This window comes from Podarcis erhardii, assembly GCF_964252035.2.
Source record: "Podarcis erhardii genome assembly, chromosome: 17".
NCBI classification, from domain to species: domain Eukaryota; kingdom Metazoa; phylum Chordata; class Lepidosauria; order Squamata; family Lacertidae; genus Podarcis; species Podarcis erhardii.
In genome coordinates, this window is record NC_138515.1 from 12,323,938 (window position 1) to 12,344,964 (window position 21,027).

The following is a 21,027-nucleotide window of genomic DNA, read 5'->3' on the forward strand; positions in this document are numbered from 1 at the left end:
CCTGTATAAACACAGAGCATCCCCCAAAATCTTCTGCCATGTCAAGGGGTGGGGCAGGAGGCAGTAAGATAATTCTATTGAAATGGCCAGGCCAGAAGTACAGCTGGGCAATACCTGGTTTCCAGCGTTGTGATATATCACCAGCTAAGCACTGCGATACACTGATATATCAGAGCTTTCAAAGCTTTTCATGTTGGTGACACACTTTTTAGACTTGCATCATTTCACAACATGGTAATTTAGTTTTACTAGCAAACCAAAGGTTAAACTAACCCCTTTCCGACCCTGAGAGGAGCACAGGGAGTGTTCATGTGACACACCTACACACTGCAGTTGACACACTTAACGTGTCACGATGTTTGGGAAGCTGTGTGATATATCACAATGTCTGAAATAAGGGTGGAACTCTGTAGAGGCAATGGCTGGCTTCATGGTTTTCCCCACATTGCAATTTTTGCATAACACACACACCATGATTCATGATATATTGCCGTGTAAAAAATTATGAAGCTGATATCACAATATGGTCTTCAAACTGATTTTGGATGATATTTTGATATCTTACCTAACTCTAGCCAGAAGCAATCTAGAAACCTCGAGAGATGTGCTTCTGCCAACCCTGACTGCATGACTACTTTGCCCATATTTTCAAAGTGGCCTAGATGAGGGTCTCCATGTGGAAAGGATTTCCCTGGCACGAGGATCATTTATACTGGGGATGGGGAACAAATTTTGTTGTTGTTCTTCGAGGCCTGCATTCAAGTGGTGAGTGGGACCAGAAAGGGATGGATGGGACAAAGGCTATGATGCTAAACTTTGCTCACTCAACTCCCTTCCAACTATGTTAACTAACTGGTCAAGCAAAAAGTGTTTCTCACATCAAGGGACGTTCTAGCCAGGCCAAAGCAATCCAGGAGGCTGTGGAGCACGACCAGTAAAGAGTATGACTTGGGGGAGTCTTGAGGGCAGAAGAGAGGCCTAGGGGTTCCTCACTGGATATACATATGGAAAACACAAATAGTGTGGATAAATAAGATTGGTATAACTGACTTGGCAATTGGGGCTGGGGGTATTCATCCTACCTCATGATGACCTTCATCATAGGAGCCAGAGAAGTGCAGTGGCTAAAGTGCTTGGTTGGACTGCAGAGGGTTGGGTTCAAATCCTGACAAGTCAGGAAGCTCTCTGGGCTGGCTTGGGCCAGTCTCTCTCTCTCTCTCTCTCTCTCTCTCTCTCTCTCTCTCTCTCTCTCTCTCTGTGTGTGTGTGTGTGCGCGCCTAGCCTACCTCACAAGATTGTTTGGAATGACAAAGTAGGTAAGTCATACATACATCACCCAGACCTCTTGAGAGTAAGGTTTTGGAGGCCCGTATAATATTTTCTTCATGGCGCGGTGGGTTAAACCACAGAGCCTAGGACTTGCCAATCAGAAGGTCGTGGTTCGAATCCCCGCAACGGGGTGAGCTCCTGCCAACCTAGCAGTTTGAAAGGACGTCAAAGTGCAAGTAGATCAATAGGTACCGCTCCGGTGGGAAGGTAAACGGCGTTTCCGTGTGCTGCTCTGGTTCACCAGAAGTGGCTTAGTCATGCTGGCCACATGACCCAGAAGCTGTACGCTGGCTCCCTCAGCCAGTTAAGCGAGATGAGCCCCACAACCCCAGAGTCTGTGACTGGATCTCATGGTCAGGGGTCCCTTTACCTTACTATAATACATCTCTGCAAATAAATATTTTCTTCATATCCCACACAATAACAAAAGTCACGACAATGCGATCAAAAGAGGAGGGGCAGCATGAAACTGAACTTGGGGAAGCATAAGAGATAGCTAGGTAGAATCCAAGTTTTTCCGTAACCCCCAGTCATTTGCTAGCAGTGTGCTGAGCACATTGCAGTGCCCCCTCCTTTTACCAAACAAGCCCCCCCACACAGAAAAAGAGCTGGAATATTCCTTGTCTCCCCCCTAAACGCATGAGTAGCTCACTGGACGCAACTCTTATTTTCTCCTCAGTAAATTCAGGTTGTTCTTGTAACAGCTGCAAAGAGAAAAAGGGGGATAAGATACTTCAATTATTTTTAAGTGGTTAATTTCTCTTCAAAGAGGATCAGGCCAACTTGAACAAAGTCGCTGAGATATAGAACAATGCCAGAAATTTGCTGTAATTAAAAGAAAAATGCATTTGGCTTGGATATTTCTCTTTGCCTGACTCGGGAAAGGAAGTTTGTTTAGGTCAGCGAGAAGAATGTTTGAGCTGCTTCAGAGCTTGCCCTGGGGATTCACGGCTAGTGCTTTATGATTCGCACCGCTATTTAACGACCTTTTAATGATCTGCATGAACTTGGAAGTGCACTTGTGTGCAGATGATGTCATGCACCAGGCTGCTTCGACAATGTAAGTCACAAGTACAAAAATGTGTGGCTTTCTGATCAACTAGATGTCAGTTCTGCGGGCAGTTGGTACTAAAGACCTGCTGCCATAAATAGAGTATATTTTCTAACATTAAATTACAATAGATGGTCTGATTTAGGGCTGATTTAATAGCGGTCATAACATACAGTTTTACTCCAGCTCTGTACAATGAGGTTGCCACTATTTCTGCTGGCCCAGCCATTGTGACTTCAATGGGGCCATAGCTAAGAGGTAGAGGTCCATTTGACCATATGCATTGGGCTCTAAATTTAACTTCCAGGTGTTGAAAATAGATCCCAACCGCTATTTTCCACTCTCCACTCCCTTGACTAATAAGTTTGGAACTGAAGATTCTGAATCCAGAATTTGGAATTTCTAACGATCAGGACATAGGACTCTGAGGGTGATTTTTGTGAATCAAGATAAACCCAGAAGTATGGATGAATCAATTTCTCTGTTTGGGTTTCTTTTAGTTTCTTCTTTCTCCCGTCTTAACTTCAGTTCACCACATTCCCTCATCAGTTTGCATTCTTGAAAAACCTCAAAGACGTCACCATTTTAGCGTGCATTTCTTCTAGAAAATTTTGTATGTACTTTTGCCCAATATACGTATTTTTGGAAGCAATTTAACCTTATGTTTGGGTTATGTATTCCGTGGCCTGTGTTTTGCCTGAGCTTGAGTCTGGACTAAGGATTCTGAACCCTTGTGTTCTGATTCGATACATGATATCCAATCACAGAACATTTCAGGATTTGGGCATCTGCCATTGGCCCTTAAAACTCTGAGTCATGATTCGCAGCTTGGGAGTTTAGACAGCCAATAACGTTGGGAGTGGGAGTGGCCCAGTCCTTCAGAAATGTATATAAGCAGTTGCTTTGCTCCTGTTGTCTAGTTCTGTTAGTTCAATAAAGGTTATTGCTGTTACCACTGTGTCTTGTCTGATGGGAACCCACCTACACTTCAGTTTGTGTATTGCTTTCAATATGTATTTCATGTGTATGCTTTTTGGGGGGCATACTTTCTCCTTATACACTTGTTTTTGTACACAAGTTTCAAACTCAAGAGAAGCGCAAATATTATTTATTTTTAATTTTTCTTTAGCAAAAACATATAAATACATAGTTAACAAATACATACATTAATAACCTTTATGAAAAGGGGAAAGGGGAAAAAACATACACGTCAACCTAAATAAAAAAAGGAAAGGATAGGAAAGAAAAAACCAAGTAAAAAAGATACAAATTGACAAAACTTAACTATAACAGAATGAGTTACAGATAGGTAGCCGTGTTGGTCTGCCATGGTCAAAACAAAATAAAAAAAAATCCTTCCAGTAGCACCTTAAAGACCAACTGAGTTAGTTCTAGGTATGAGCTTTCGTGTGCATGCAAGCTCATACCTAGAACTAACTCAGTTGGTCTTTAAGGTGCTACTGGAAGGATTTTTTTTATTTTGTTATAACAGAATGATAACTTAAACATTCTCAATACCTATCACCTTATAGATTCTGTTTAATATGATTCTACCCTGTGTTGGTATTTCTTGTATATTGTGAACCTTCGGTGTGGGTTGAATCTCTTTACTTATTTTTTATTGTAGACTTCCTTCTGCCTCATTACAGTTTCAGTTCACATTAACCTACTCTTTCCCCCTGTATTTATTGTTTTATCCTCATCTTGGAGAAGCGCAAATTTTAACTGATACCAGCATTCTGGCTTGCGTACTGTTTTAGGAGCTGTGAACTGGGTAATGCAAATCAAACTGAATTCCAACCCTATCCCTGCTCAAGAGGCCTGGGACCAGAACCTTCTCTCAACTAGAGATGCTCCAGATTGTTCAAATTAAATCACCTGTAGGCATTCCAGCATTTCTTGGATTTCGGCAGAGGGAGAGGGAGGTCAACAGCATGGGCCACTGAATTTTAATACAGGAAAGGCAGACTTATCTCTGAATGCAACTGTCAATATTCCCTGAGGGGATTTATTCATTTGCAGTTTTGCCTAAGGTTCCCACATTTTAAGCAGCAGCAACATTGCCTTACTTCACAGGTGACTTATAAATTAATTTCAAAACAGAAAAGCATTCGCATTTAAACTTGGCAGGAAACCATACTTCTGTGACTCTGAGCCCGGCTTTGGCTGGGGAGGGTGGGATATACCATATTTTTCGCCCTATAGGACGCACTTTTCCCCCTCCAAAAATGAAGGGGAAATGTGTGTCCATCCTATGGGGCGAATGCAGGCTTTCGGTGAAGCCTGGAGAGCGAGAGGGGTAGGTGCACACCGACCCCTCTCGCTCTCCAGGCTTCGCGGACCTCTCCGCAAGCAGCGGAGCGCTCCCGCTGCTTGTGGAGAGTTGCCTGCGTGCTGAAGCCTGCGCGCGCTGAGCTCAGCGCGTCCAGGCTTCGCGGACCTCTCTGCAAGCAGCGGGAGCCAGCGCTGGGTTCCCACAGCTTGCAGAGAGCTGCCTGTTTGGGGGCTGGGGTCGGGGGAAGCTCGGGCGGGCCTCCCCAGCCCCGTGCCTGGGGGGGAATTCCCCCCCCTTTATTTCCCCCCCAAAAAAACTAGGTGCGCCTTATGGGACGGTGCGTCCTATAGGGCGAAAAATACGGTAAATAAATTATTATTATTATTATTATTATTATTATTATTATTATAGGAAGGCTTGCCGTCCCTCTTCTTCCCCCTGTACAGTGGTACCTCAGGTTACATACACTTCAGGTTACAGACTCCGCTAACCCAGAAATAGTGCTTCAGGTGAAGAACTTTGCTTCAGGATGAGAACAGAAATCGTACTCCAGCGGTGCGGCGGCAGCAGGAGGCCCCATTAGCTAAAGTGGTGCTTCAGGTTAAGAACAGTTTCAGGTTAAGAACAGACCTCCAGAACGAATTAAGTACTTAACCTGAGGTACCACTGTAAAGTGTTTTAGGGCTAGCTCTGGTGAATCTGTGCCATGGGGAAGGATCTCTGCACATGCTCTAAGGATCTCTTCTTTGTTACTATGTCACATGTCTCGGTCCTCAGCACTGTCCCTGGAAGCAGTCTGCAGAGCTGAGCTGAGACAAACAAAGTTCTTGTTTTGTACGCCAACTAATTCCTAACCTTTGTGCTTCCTCCAGGCGTCATCGTTGCCCTCATGTAACCAAACCCTTCGAAATGAACGAGAAGCCGTGTCTCCTCACTGAGTATACAGAGAAATACCCACTTTATCCCAACTTTGAACCCAGAGAATCCTGCAAACCCGTCATAGAGTACAATAAGCAGCCAGTACCAATGGAGGGCATTTCTACTATGAGGTAACAAATTGGCAAGTGTTGGGTATCTGTGAGCCAAGAAACAGACATACCTGGGGAAAGATGTGTGTTGCAGTCCCGTGGGGGGGGGGTGAAGTTCTGATTTTCGGGACTTGAGGAGGGAAATGATGGAGGGTTTGTTATCCTGCTGAATGGAGAGAGCAGGGAGGGCAGAATGGATGTTGCTCTAACACCAATACCTCTTGGCAACACCCTGGTTAGGTTTGGACAGTCATATTTTGGCCTCATAAACTGAGACAGGGAAGGTCAGTCCAATGTTTATTATGGTGAGCGGACCATCAAAGGAGTACAGAGCATAAAAAAATATTAAATCACAGCCATTGCAGAACAAGGCTTAACAGGTGGCAAGGGGACACCTAGCTACTTTGCCACAAATTCAAATATCCAGGGCCTGATAAGCTGCGCCCAAGGGGTACTAAAGGAGCTCACAGATGTCATCTCAGAGCCTCTGCCTAAAAACTGAGAATTCTTGCAGAACAGGAGGTTTTTGAACTGTCCCTAGCTAAGATACTCAAGAATGTATGGATGCAGCCTTATCTATGGGGCTTCATTAGACTTGGAAGAAGAGGCTATGGGGTGGAGAAGGAAGCATAGTTTGTTTTTGTTTTTTTAAATAATTTTTATTAAGTTTTCCATTTAAAAATCTAATCATATCGCATTAATTAATCCGAATTATACCAATACATATCATAAAATCCAAATATTTTGCCGAATTTTAAAAAATTTTGTTGGGGGTACCCATGTTTTGAGCTCAGTAAGGGTCCAATCACCTCATATTTCTGCTGCTTTGATGTTCACAAGTCAAGGGAGTACAGTTTGTAAACAGCAGCAATAATAGCAGCAGCAGCAGCAACAACAACAGCAGCAATGTCCTGCTAAGCACAGTGCTTGTGAGTTTCTTTTTCTTTAAACAATTGGCCTTTAACAGCTGCCAAGTTAGGACCCACTACAGATTCCCAGCTTGATTACCACCATACAGATATATCAGGGGGGAAATAAAAAGTGTATCCTCAAGTGCATGTTTGGGCTAGATATGGGACTTGGGTGTAAAAAATGTGAAGACTATTATCATTTATGATGATTAAGTTTATTAATCACCAGCAGGTCCCAGGCAGGTCACAATAACCTAATATTCAACATTAGGAACAGTTAAAACAAATCACAGTTGTGGGAACAGGGCGAGGTGGCTTGTCAACCCAAATCCCCTGCCAGCTTCCAGGTGCATTAATCCTCTCCAAGAACATTATCTAAGGAATATAGACACATGTTTTTCCTCGGTTCTAGATATTAACACAAGTGAGCCATGCCGGCGTTCTTGTTTACAGGAGAGATTACGTCCCTCATGAAGTGTCGCCTATAAAGCTGAGGCCGCCCGAACAATATTTCAAGAGTAATGCAGCTATGGACCTGTTGTCTACGTATAAGCAAGACTACAACCCGTACCCCATTAATCGAGTGCGTCCTTGCATGCCTCAGGAACGGAAATATTCTTCCGATGACAAGATGACCACAGTACCAACGTACAAAGGTAAGTGTCAAAGGAGCTATTTTATAAGGCGGTCTGCTTCTTTGCAACGTCTTGGACATTTATCTACTTGCACTGGCGTGCTTTCGAACAGCTAGGTTGGCAGGAGCTGGGACAGAGCAACAGGAGCTCACCCCATCGCGGGGATTCGAACCGCCGACCTTCTGATCGGGAAGCCCAAGAGGCTCAGTGGTGTAGACCCTTGGTGCAAGCGGAGGAAGCAGGATGGTGCCCCCGGGACCTTCCACTACTCCAATCTGAACATTTTGTATAGCGTGTAACAAATGGTATTTGTACAAACATATAGACTGCCTACAGGGCTTGTATAGAGAAGGTCTGTATGCACTAAGTCATTCACAAGGTATGGGAAATGTGACTAACAGGGTTGGGGTGCCCTGATTTTCCAGGGACAGTCCCAGAATTACTGAGGCCATCCCAGTTTATGATTTGATCCCGGGATGCCCCGGTTATCCTTTTTCCTCCCCTCCATGTCTTTGCTCTTTCTCTCTCTCTCCCTATAATTTCTAGGGGGAAAGGTCACCGATCCACTTTAAATTTTTTCATGGCAACGCTTCATTTTTAAGGAAACACGTGGAGTGTTGATTCCTTTACTATAAATGGAGCCTTACAATGCAAGCCTTTACATGTCTACTCAGAAGTAAGTCCCGCTGTATTCAGTGGAGCTTACTCCCAGGTAACTGGTTAAAGACTGTGAGGCCTTACACTGCAATTCTAAGCATTTTTATTCAGAACTAAGTTCTAATGAATTCAATAGGATTTACTCTCTGGTATGTTCTTGATCATTTTCACCGTTTCCATCATCATCATCATCATTATTATTATTATTACTACTACTACTACTACTACCCACCTTTTCCCCTGACAGGGACTCAAGGCAGCTTACAGATACAATTTTATTTCATTCCATTTGTCTGTGGAAGGTGTTGTGCGCGATCCCTTCCCTCGCACATTTTTACTTCACCACAATCCTGTGAGGTAGATTCAGTGGAGAGGTTGCAATTGGCTCAAAGTGCCAGATGTCAATGTCCAGGTGACATCCATGCGTGCGTGAGATCAAACGCGGGAGCATCTTCCTGACACAGAAGAGAATTTCCTGTTTTCATCGGAGAAATGTTGGAGCGCATGCCATGGACACAATCCTGCTCCCCACCTACGCATGCCGATTGTGCATGCATGTCCCTTCTGTTCCATCTTCCCCGGCCCTTCGAGTGTTAGTGTCCCAAACCGAAGTGCTTAAACTACCTGCAGATGAACCATATGAAAACCTTAGGTAATGATTTGCAGAGCCTTTGCCGGGGTTCCGAGAGCAGTAATGAAATGCAGCTCGGCTACATTTGGTTGCAATTTGCAACTTTTTATCATAATTCTCTGCAAATGGAAATCCCCAGTTAATAATTGGTTCCACGGTCTTGGGCACATTGTGCTGATTCATTGTTTATAGGGCACATTTCATCGATATGGAGGACTGGAAAAAAGTGGCACTTTCTAGTATTCAGGCAGTTATATCCCCTTAGCCAGAGTCAGACCAATTAAACTGCACTCACAAAGTTCCTGCAAGTGGGACTCTCCATTCACTTCAATGGGGGATGGGAGGCAGCTGCTTCCATCAGTAGAATGGGGAAGGAAGCAGTTCCTTCTCCCCACTGCAGCTCCTGCCCATCCCAAGAGGATTTGGAACAGTGCTGGATTTATGTATAAGCTAAACAAGCTCTAGCTTAGGGCCCCACTCTCTTGGGGGCCCCCAAAAAATTTAAAGGAAAAAAAACCCTGGATGTACATTTCCCAAATATAAGATAAAAAAGTAATAAAATAAAACCTACATCCAGCAACAGTGTTTTGTGTTGTGTAGGCTCCTATGATGTAGGCAAATTCGGCCCTCCAGATGTTTTGGGACTACAACTCCCATCACCCCTAGCTAACGGGACCAGTGGTCAGGGATGATGGGAGTTGTAGTCCCAAAAACATCTGGAGGGCCGAATTTGCCTATGCCTGATTTAAGTAAGGCCTGCTAGCCTGCTCCCTAAAATATCACTGGTTTGCTCATTTCTATATACATTTTTATATATTTCTATATACCTTGTTTCTCAAACTTAATCCATTCCGGAAGTCCGTTCCAAAACCAAGGCACGCTTTCCCATAGAAAGTAATGCAAAACAGATTAATCCATTCCAGACTTTTAAAAAACTACCCCTCAAAACAGCAATTTCTTCTTAATTGTAAATTCACTATTAATATACTTCTTAATTGTATTTCAGTTCAAAAATTATTTTGATAAAATACATATTTTGTTATGTGCAAATGGCTTTAGATCCCTCTTAGGTCCATAAATTACCATATAGCATATATTCAACACAAAAAAAAACAGTGACCATTTGTTGTTGAGAAAGGACAGCTGGACATAGAAAGGGCCCCATTCCCTTTAGTAGCTGAGGGCCTCATCAAACCTAAATCTGGCCCTGCTTTGGAACAATGTGGGAGGGGTGCACGGGGGCAGAGGACGATTGCCCCCAATTGCCCCCCTCCCCTTTCTGCTGATGGAAGCCTCTGATACAACCCACTTTCCCCATTTCACAGAATCATACAATTCTAAAGTTGGAAGGGAATTTGTGGTGCAGGGATTAGACCCACCAATGCAGATCCACATTAGCCTGTTATCTTTCAAGGTCAGGTATGGGACAATCCCTTCCATTCATTATATGGAGATAGAATATAATTCAGACAGAAATGACAGTGAGAGGGGAAAATGCAGTTTTTGCATTTATCTACATACACCCCAGCCAGACAGCGTGGCAGAAAATGATGCTATCAGGTCACAACGAATGCCTTGCAGCTTTGCAGCATCACCCTGTGTATTGTTCCAGTCTTCTCATTATCTCCCAGATACACTCCTGATCTCTCCATAGGTACATAATCTAATTTTAGAGTCATTTTGTTTGGCTATGCTGAGGTCTGCCTGAGCCTTTTTTTTAAACATATGGTGTGTATCCTTGATTCTCTCCCCTATTTCTTAATTTTTTCAAGCTGGTGATACATGGGAAGCCATTAATACCCACCAGAGAAGAAGGAGAGTTTCAATGAAATTGTAACATATTTTGATGGTGGATAGTAGCGCTGTTGGCTCCAACAAAGTGAAATATATTCATAATACCTAGAAGAGCTCCAAATGTGTGGAGTTCATTTTAACACACACATACACACGCACACGTGCAATGGAAGACATATGGAAACATTTGCCATCTTCCAAATATTGTACAAAACTCCCATATCAGCAAACATCCTAGGCCAGATTATCGCAAGTCATGGCAAACTCTGGAAATACTTCCGTATGTCTTCAACGGCCTACAAAAAGTGTGTTTGAAAGGTAATCCTTATAAATTTGCTCCATGGTTGCGTAGAGACTGTGTTAAGAAGCAGCCGTAAAAAAAAAGAGGGATGTTCTCACTTAGTCGTCGCTCCATTTCCCCATGGTTCCTTTCAATACATGTACATGGCTTCTTCCCAAAGTAACCTTAATCCTTTATTGCGTGCAGTAGCTATTAAACTGTGGCTGTCTGCAGAGATCCCTTGCAAGCACCTCAGTCCTCCTTGGGACGCAGCATTGCAAGGAAGCAGATTTAAATCCCAAGGCTGTCACAGGTGCTGTGTATCGATGGCAGCTTCTCAGGTAGCAAAGATGCAGGTGCGCGGATCAGAATCAGGAAGAAGTTAAAGATCGCACAGGGCTTTGCATCACAACAAATTGTTGGGGCTGTGCCAGAGCAGACAAGAAGGGCTGTTGCACACATAACACACAGATAACTTTTGGGATTCATTAATAATAATAATAATAATAATAATAATAATAATAATAATAATAATAAAAAAATTATACCCCGCCCTCCCCAGCCAAGACTGGACTCAGGGCAGCTAACACCAGGTATAAAAACAATTGATTAAACTACAATTTAAAAACAAGATTAAAATACAACATTAAAATACAGCCTCATTTCAGTAGAAACTCAAATCAAAAACTTTTGGGGCATGAAAATGTCAAATCTTCACCAAGGCCAACTATCCAGACTGATCCTACGTGGGCCAGAAAAAAGCCAGGGAAGTCCCCAAATAGGAGTTCCATCACAGAAGGAAAAAGGAAAGAGGGGGAGGGGATCAAGTTGATTCCAAGCTGAAGGCCAGGCGGAAAGATCCCTGTCTTACAGGCCCTGCGGAAAGAAATCAGATCCTGCAGGGCCCTGGTCTCATGAGGCAGAGCGTTCCACCAGGCCGGAGCCAGAGTTGAAAAGGCTCTGGCTCTGGTTGAGGCTAATCTGACTTCCTTAGGGCCCGGGACCTCTAGGGTGTTGCTATTTATAGACCTTAAAGTCCTCTGCGGGGCATACCGGGAGAGGCGGTCCAGTACGTACGAGGGTCCCAGGCCGCAAGATGCAATTAGATGAAATGGTTTGGTTAGAGCAGGGGCTTCCGAAACTCCCCACTCATAGCTCCTTGGTCATAAAGTGATGAGGGTGCTCATGTTTCTTCTTCTTCATAAAACTGAAGCAGGAAGTTGGAAGAGTCACACTTTCCCCCACTTCCGCCTTCATCTCCATCTGTGTTTTTCAAGGCTCAGATAAATTCTACTGGATTTATTCTACTTTTACTGAGAATGCTCGAAGAAGCCAAGTGCACACATTCTCTCTTTCTGACTCTATGGGAGAGGGGTATCGGTAGTGCCCATTTGCACTCAACTAAAAGGACCCAGATGTGCCCACAGACCTAAAAAGATGGGCGACTCCTAGGTTATAGGTTCACCAGCAGAGTCAAAATGCCCATGAAGAATGGAGTTGGTATCACCATCATTCTTTCGAATGCCAACTCAAGTCTTCTAGAGTCAAACTATCCACCCCACCCACAACAGAGAGCTTGTGGCCCTGCGGTGAGCATCTCTCCCTTTTAGGGTAATACGTAGAAGAATTTACCTTCAGTGATGATGCTGTGATGTTACTGTCCTTTAGTCCTACTCCACAGCTTTCTTTGGCTGCTGTCATGAAATCACTTAGTGGAATCATGTTGCATGGAAAAACCAGGTCGATTTCAGAGGCAGCCCTGTGTTTCTTATAGTTCCACCCTTGTATGCTATCCTACACTCTCTTTGGGCTAAAAGCTAAAGGTACCCTGACCGTTAGGTCCAATCACGGACGACCCTGGGGTTGCGCGCTCATCTCGCTCTATAGGCCAAGGGAGCCAGTGTTTGTCAGCAGACAGCTTCCGGGTCATGTGGCCAGCATGACTAATCAGCTTCTGGTGAACCAGAGCAGCGCACAGAAATGCCATTTACCTTCCTGCCAGAGCAGTACCTATTTATCTACTTGCAAATTGATGTGCTTTCAAACTGCTAGGTGGGCAGGAGCTGGGACTGAACAACAGGAGCTCACCCCGTTGCGGGGATTCGAACCGCCAACCTTCTGATCAGCAAACCCTAGGCTCAGTGGTTTAGACCACAGCGCCACCCGTGTCTGTTTTAGTGAAATTGAAGGAGCAGTCTTCTTTCTGTACACCTTTTTTGGGGGGTGTTCAACTCAGGAAATGCACATTTAAATCAAAACGGCAACTGGTCGTAATGGCAATATGTTATTGCCTGAATTTGAGGCAACCGGCCTCTAAAGGCCTGTCACTGGGCGACAACTGTTGTAAGAGGGCTTTTGCTCCCCATTCTTCCTTGTGCGCTTCCCAAAGGCATCGGATTGGCCGCTGTGTGAAAAAGGACGCTGGACTAGATGCGGGTCTGATCTAGCAAGGAGGGCCCTTATGTTCTTAACATGATGTTGCACATCCCAAAACAGAGGGAAGTACAAAGAGACAATGATCTAGGGACGTCTTGTTTCAGTATTTATTCAGCTATACAATTACCAAGCTGATAATGTGTGCATCTCATCTGTTTCGTTCTGTTCATTCATACAACGAATGTCTTGACATCTTTCTAATAACAAAGCAGCTGTATTCGTTCTTGCTGCCCATGTTTGCATAAATCCCACTGTTTTATTCATTAACGTGGTATGCTGTAAGTGGAGTGGAAATGAGAATATGAGGATAAACAGTAGCCCCATATTATTAGTCAGCAAATGTTAGCATATGATTTTGCTTTAAAACCGCATTCTCCTTACATTTCAGCTGATTACTTGCCATGGAAGCAGGCCAAAAGGGACATGATTAAGCCGCCACACACTTTCCGCCCAGCAGAAGATAAATTTGACTGTCGGACCACGCACCAGGATGAGTACCTTTACAAGGGCCCAGTGATGACGAAGAGCTGCAAACCATTTAGATCGCCACACATTACAAAGATACCCTTGGACAGTATGACCAACTATAAGTTGAATTACGTAGCACACCCCTTGTCAAAACGTCACGCCCATGTCCCTGAGCCATTCAAGCCCAGCCAGGAGCCATTCGACGGTCTCACCACCCACAAACAGTCCTACAAAGGGCTGGCAGGGCCACCCGCTCAGTCCGTGAAGCCCCCTTACGTGAGGCCGGACCTTGCCCATTTTGAGGGGACTACCGAATTCCGGGAAAAGTTCTTAGCTTGGCCAACGGCCCCACCGGTCAGCAGGAAGCCTGCTGCGTACACACCGCCTAAGGAGAAGATGGACCTCAAGACGATGGCTCAGATTCATTACGTCGACCCTCACGGCCGCCCGGCAACGTCCTGCAAACCCCTGGCCCGTGTCGTAACCCACACAGATCCCTTCGACCACTGCTCCACCATGAAGGAGGATTATAAGCATTGGGACTATTCGAAACCGAAGGCCATTGTTCCTCACTGCGAGGTCACATTGCCCAAAGTCCCCATGGACACCTTGACCACCTTCCAGAGCCATTATGTGCCTCACCCGCTTCCATTCACCAAGAGCTTCAAGCCCCGACTGCTGGGCACTCGGCCTCACGTCCCGTTTGTTGACGAAACCACCTACGCCACGTGCTACACACCCAAGAAAGTCCATATCTGCCCTGCCACGTACAAAGAGCCCCCCGGCTATGTATTTGAGAAGATTGATGAAGCAGGGCACAGGCGGTTCCGTCCTGCTACGGTGGCCCAGGACCGATGTGCGTCCAGTTTGAATATTGGCGACCGTAGAGGCAGCCTTCCCGGCGGCAGCTTAAGTCAAACGGGCCTCAAAGAGATTGCGATGAAAGCCTGATGTTTTTCGAGCTAGTTTTCAACACACCACTGAATTTATTCGTTGATGAATGCTATTGGTATCATGTTTATTTCCAGAGGATTGTCGTGCTTTTGGTAGAGCTGAATAAATAACTAACATTCTAGGAAAGCTCTCCTCCCCTGGTTGCATTATGACATTTTATTTCTGGAGCTGCCACCAGAAAACCATATGGCTCGATCCTCTGCATATCTACTTGGAAGTCCCATTGAGTTCAATGGTTCTTACTTGCAGGTACAGGTATGCAGCTTAAATTCATTAAGCCTATGAGTCTGAACTGATTGATCAGGCAGTTAATTGATCAAATCTATGTTTGCATGAAAAGGGACGCGGGTGGCGCTGTGGGGTAAAACCACAGAGCCTAGGACTTGCCGATCAGAAGGTCAGCGGTTCGAATCCCTGCGACGGGGTGAGCTCCCGTTGCTCAGTCCCTGCTCCTTCCAACCTAGCAGTTCGAAAGCACGTCAAAGTGAAAGTAGATAAATAGGTACCGCTCTGGTGGGAAGGTAAGTGGCGTTTCCGTGCGCTGCTCTGGTTCGCCAGAAGCGGCTTAGTCATGCTGGCCACATGACCCAGAAGCTGTACGCTGGCTCCCTCAGCCAGGCCAATAAAGTGAGATGAGCTCCGCAGCCCCAGAGTCGGCCACGACTGGACCTAATGGTCAGAGGTCCCTTTACCTTTATGTTTGCATGTGAGGGGAAAACAGTAATTCTCCAGGGGGAAAATGTTTTTAAAATTACGCATAGGCATGTCACAGAATGGATCAGCGCTGGTGAGTCCTTGTTGCACACAGATGTGTGTGTTCTCTTTTAAAGTGATGCTTGTAGTCCGGTTTTATATATTCAGAATGTTTTTTAAGCTCTGCTGCCCAATTAATTAGGGCTCCTTTTTTTAGTCAGCAAAATGTTTTTAACTGATTAAACTAACCAATGCATCAACTAAGCACCGGAACCCTACTAATTGCTGCTGCTACTGTTAATCAGGACTTCATTGCCAAAAGGGGAGGTGATTGGGGTCCAGCTCTGCACAGAAGTGAATCTCTTTGACTTGAAAGTGCTGCACAGAATCATAAGAGTAAGTAAAGGTAAAGGGACCTCTGACCATTAGGTCCAGCCGTGGCCGACTCTGGGGTTGGCGCGCTCATCTCGCTTTATTGGCCGAGGGAGCCCGCGTACAGCTTCCGGGTCATGTGGCCAGCATGACTAAACCACTTCTGGCGAACCAGAGCAGCACACAGAAATGCTGTTTACCTTCCCACCAGAGTGGTACCTATTTATCTGTTTGCACTTTGACGTGCTTTCGAACTGCTAGGTTGGCAGGAGCAGGGGCCGAGCAACGGGAGCTCACCCCGTCACGGGGATTGAACCGCTGACCTTCTGATCGGCATGCCCTAGGCTCTGTGGTTTAACCCACAGCGGCATAAGAGTAGCGAGGGTCATATTGGAGCGGCCTTCCAGGATGCAGTTACAGCATCCCTGACCAATAGCTGACCCTCTGCTTAAATATCACCAGCGAATGAGAGTCCACCACTACTTCCCATGGTGGCCTGCTCTGTTCATCCACTTAAGAACTATGCACATGCTCAGAGTCATGGTCCTTGTTAGTCAGTCCAGTTATTAGCCCAGGCACATTTTTACGACTTTACTGTATTCATTTGTGAGAAGTTTATGTTGTAAAGGGAAGAGAATAACTTCAGGGCAGATCGACACCATACATTTAAGGCACATCCGACACACATTTTAAAAGGTTCTCCCAGAGAATCCTGGGAAATGTGGTTTGTTAATAAGGCTGGGAATTCTAGTTCTCCCAGGACGTGTAGTCGTTATGAGGCTTTGCTACATATTCCCAAAACTGAATTTTGGCCCTAATAACAGCTTCCAGGCCTAGCAGTGACCAGCCCTGAGCCTCACTGCACCTGTGGTTTTGTTCTTAGCAATCCCAGGAGTTTGCAAGGTTGCCATGTGTCCTAAATCACAGGTGATGGCCAATTTGTTTGAAGGGCTGCCCAACCGAAGCCCAGTTTAAGGATACAGAACCACCAGAGGCAGGGGGCTGGAGGTTGCCCATTTATTGTCAACACCTGGGCAGAAGAATGAGCAAGCACCCGAGTCACCTCCTCACACGATTCTGGTGAGTTGCATTTTTATTTCAAATTATAATAATTAATGCTAAATTGACATGCAAAGGGATGAAGTTTGGGGTTAGATGACCCCAGGTCCAGTCCCAGGTAGGGGACTGGGGGAGAGCTGTCTCTAAAACCCCGGAGAGCCTCTGCCAGTCTATGTAGACGATTACACAGAACAAAAGAAATTACCGTGAAAATCCCTGAAACGAGAAGTAATTGACTATAGAATAACAAAAATAACAAAAATAAACTAGAATTAAACAAAAACTTAACGAGATGCCGGCTACAAAACTCATTTCACTGAACTAATCCGTTTCCTCAGAAGGAAATAAAGAAATTATAAGATTTTAAGTGATATCAAACAAGCTCAAGAGCCCTATTTAAGAGAATCGAGCAGTAGTGATAAGAAATTGAGGTTTTAAAGTTTCAAACAAACTCCTAAAACAGGGCAGAAACTCAAAAAAGTTTTAAATAAAACCCTATTTAAGAGAACCAAGCAGTAGTAATAAGAAATAGAGATTTGAAGTTTCAAACAAACTCAAAAATAGGGCAGAGACTCAAACAAGTTTTGAACATAGCCCTACTGAGAAATTGAGGTTTTAAGTTTCAAACAGTCTCAAAAACAGGGCTGAAGCGCTCCTGACTGTTGATGTTAAAGAATGATATAGGGTGTTCCCAATCACAGGTTTTTAAATTGCAAGGTGAAAGAATTTTTAAAGGGACAGACCATCTAGTTCAAATATAGGGCGTGGTTGCCAAAGTTTGTAAAGAATAACAAGAATATTGTTTAAATAGAGTTATAAGAGATTACAATAAGGAACTAAAGTCAATATAAGAGTTGAGACCTGATGGAATTAAGGAACCAAATCTAAAATGATAAACCATCTCAAATCCGTTGCCTTATGTTTGGTTTCTAAGAAATGAGAAGTAAGAGGTACTTCCATCACTTTATTATGAATACGATGGTTTATCATTTATAAACATCAAACTCCTGAGATAAATACGGATAGTTTAAGAAAGAAATTACTACAGAAGGAAATGTATTGGATTTTTAGATTGCTTGATTCTCTTAAAGCCCTGTTTTTTGAGTTTGAAGTAATTTTTTGAAGTAATTCTATAGTCGATTACTTCTTGTTTCAGGGATTTTCACGGTAATTTCTTTTGTTCTGTGTAATTTCTTGGTTCCGTGACTGTCTTTTTTCCACTAGTCTGTGTAGACGATGCAGAACTAGGACTAGCCGCCTGAGAAACAGTTTCTACCCAAATGCGATTTTGGTTTTAAACGCCGTATAAGGAATCTCTATGGGAGTATATTGTATTTAAAAATGGGGTATCAGAGTTTTTAGGGGGCTAACCAGGTTGGGATAGCAGGCTTGTTGGTTTTTGAATGTCTTATGTAGATTTTTCAATTTCGTTGTTCTGTATGGGACAATGACAATAAAGATTATCGTATCGATCTCACTTGACACAAGGCCTATGGAGGGACAGTGTGGTGTACTGGTTAGAGTGTTGGATTAGCACCTGGTGGAGACCAGGGTTCAAATCTGCACTTAACTCGTTGGGTTTCCTTGGGCCAGTCCCTGTCTCTTAGCTGGACCTGCCTCACAGGATTCTTGGGAGCATAAATAGTGGAGGAAAAGCCCCTGGGGCACCTTGAGCTCTTTGGAGAAAAGGTGGGATATAAATCAAGCAGAAGAATAAAATATACAGTGGTACCTTGGTTCTCAAACGCCTTGGTACTCAAACAACTTGGAACCCAAACACTGCAAACCTGGAAGTAAGTGTTTTAGTTTGTGAACTTTTCTCGGAAGCCAAACGTGCTCCATTTTGAGTGCCACACTTCCGTTTTGAGAGTTACACTGAGGTCTGCCTGTTTTTGCTATTTATTTTGCATTTTTGTTTTTGTAGCTCTTCTTTGTTTGTTTTTGTGACTGTGTGGAACCCAATTCAGCTACTGATTGATTGTGTGACTGCAGTACATTGTTTATTGCTTTCATTTTATGGTTCAATGGTCTCATTAGATAGTAAAATTCATGTTAAATTGCTGGTTTTGGGGTTGTTTTTAAAAGTATGGAATGGATTAATTCATTTTGCATTACTTTCTATGGGAAAGCACACCTTGGTTTTGGAACGCTTTGGTTTTGGAACGGACTTCCAGAACAGATTAAGTTTGAGAACCAAGGTACCACTGTACATGAAAATCAAGATGCATATCAGTGTTGTTTAAATCTGTGCCCTCTTTTTGGAGATTTACATAAGTGTCCACTGGAGGCACTTACTCAGGCAGGAATCTGATATCCCAAACCTCTTTCTGTGGGGAGTATTAATTGTTCAAAATTTCCTGGTTATATGGCAAGTCCGGAGAACATCAGCATTTTATATTCTGCTTAGTGGAAATCATGGCTCATGCATTCAGTCTTAGTTTTGCTTAAGGGGGTTTGCAGCAACTGTTGGTTTTCGTACAGCTTGGTTCTCGAATGTTTTGGCTCCTGAATGCCACAAATCCAGAAGTGAATTTTCTGGTTTGCAAACTATTTTTGGAATCTGAACGTCTGACGGGCATCCGTGGCTTCTGATTGGCTGCAGGTGCCATGCTTTGGTTTCTGAATGTTTTGGAAGTCGAATGGGCTTCTGGAACTGATTCCGTTCGACTTCTAAGGTACGACTGTATTTCGTCCTCCTGGCTATTGGTTAACCATTCCCTGCGTTGTGGCTTAGGAAAGTCCACGTCTTTCCTCCTGCTATGATACGTCTCAGCAAGTTGAAATATAGCTTTCTGTCTTACTTGGTAATAAAAACCACTAGGTTGGACCTCTGGGTTTGTAGAAAACCAGCCCCATAAACTTTGCACTACCAACCTCGCAGAATATTTACTTAAACCAATAATTTAGGCTTAACAAATAATTTTGGGTAAAGTGGGGGAGGGAATAGCAACCTTTGATCTGACCATTGAAGCATTTTCTTAAGTAACAAGGAGCAAGTTCTGGGTTCCTTCATTAGCAATTAAATTGTTCTCCGTTTCTCCGGTCTCTTCGGAATACATAGTGTTTCTGTTTGTTTGGGTTGACCTTCTGGATTGAAGCATGAGATCATCCCAATGGTCATGAGGGACTGAGAGGCAGCAGACTGTTTTATAGGATCAGAGGAGCACCCGCGTGTGCAGAAGAAATTGATTTCTCAATTCCCACATGATTTTGTTGCAAGCATATTTACAGTGCAGGGCGTGCAGCCATAGCGATCATAATAATTACCCACTCAAAAGCAAATGTTTTGTATTTCAAATCACAGCCTCTCCCAGCACTTTAATTCCTTCTCAGCCAAACACATATGCACCATATTTGTTTGTTATCATAGATAATCAGCTATTTTACCCTTTATCAGTGGTGTCTTTTTTCAAAGAGGGCCAGATTGGACGAGGTGAAGGGCCGTGAGGGCCGACCAAAGTTGTTTTTTAGGATTGAAGTTGTTGAGCTTTTTTTAGAATTTTACCCCAAAGTTGTTGACCAACTGGCAGGCCCCCTGAAACGGACTTTAGACATGCCTTCTTTAGATAGCATTTAGTCCTTTGAAGGAAGAACTCTAAGCCATGATAAGCTTTCCTAGGAATCTAAGACCACTATCCTGTGAACATTGGATTTATGTAAGGGACAGACCCTCCAAGTGTCCCTATTTTCCAGGGACAGTCCTGGATTTACAGAAGCCGTCCCTGTTTCCGATTTGATTCCGGAATGTCCTGCTTTTCTTTAGGATGTCACTATTTTCATTTGAGAAATGCTGGAGAGTATAGGGATGTTTCTATTTTAATTGGAGAAATTTCGGAGGGTATGGAGTTATGCAAAACCCCCCCCCCCCGAGCCAAGGAGATACAATCTGTAGAAGACATCTGAAGGTAGCCCTGTATGGGGATGTGCTGTGGTCTAAACCACTGAGCCTCTTGGGCTCGCCAATCGGAAGGTCAGCAGTTCCAATCCCCGCAACAGGGTGAGCTCCCGTTGCTCGGTCCCTGCTCCTGCCAACCTAGCAGTTCGAAAGCATGCCGGTGCAAGTAGATAAATAGGTACCGCTGCGGTGGGAAGGTAAACGGCATTTCCGTGTGCTCTGGTTTCCATCACAGTGTCCCATTGTGCCAGAAGCGGTTTAGTCATGTTGGCCACATGACCCAGAAAGCTGTCTGTGGACAAATGCTGGCTCCCTTGGCCTGAAAGTAAGATGAGCGCCACACCTCAAAGCAGCCTTTGACTGGACTTAACCGTCCAGGGGTCCTTTACCTATAGGGAAGTTTTCTAATGTTTATTAAGTTTTCATATATGTTGGAAGTTGCCCTGAGTGGCTGTGGCACTTATACCTGGATGGGCGGGATATAAATAAGAAAATTATGATTATGGAATAGGACGTCCCTGTTTCCATCAGAGAAATGTTGGAGAGTATGTAAGGATAA

The 21,027-nt window shown here is 44.2% G+C and overlaps 1 protein-coding gene across 1 annotated transcript in view; it reads left to right on the top strand.

Annotated features, from left to right (window-relative positions):
• Nucleotides 1-14,575, top strand: part of SAXO1 (stabilizer of axonemal microtubules 1) — a 33,428-nt gene extending 18,853 nt beyond the window's left edge. Inside the window, exons 2-4 of the mRNA XM_081845309.1 lie at nucleotides 5,528-5,704; nucleotides 7,048-7,250; nucleotides 13,416-14,575. Coding sequence (XP_081701435.1) covers nucleotides 5,528-5,704; nucleotides 7,048-7,250; nucleotides 13,416-14,446 — 1,411 coding nt within the window. The 3' untranslated portion in view covers nucleotides 14,447-14,575. The remainder of the gene's footprint in view (nucleotides 1-5,527; nucleotides 5,705-7,047; nucleotides 7,251-13,415) is intronic.
• The last annotated feature ends 6,452 nt before the right edge of the window (nucleotides 14,576-21,027 follow it).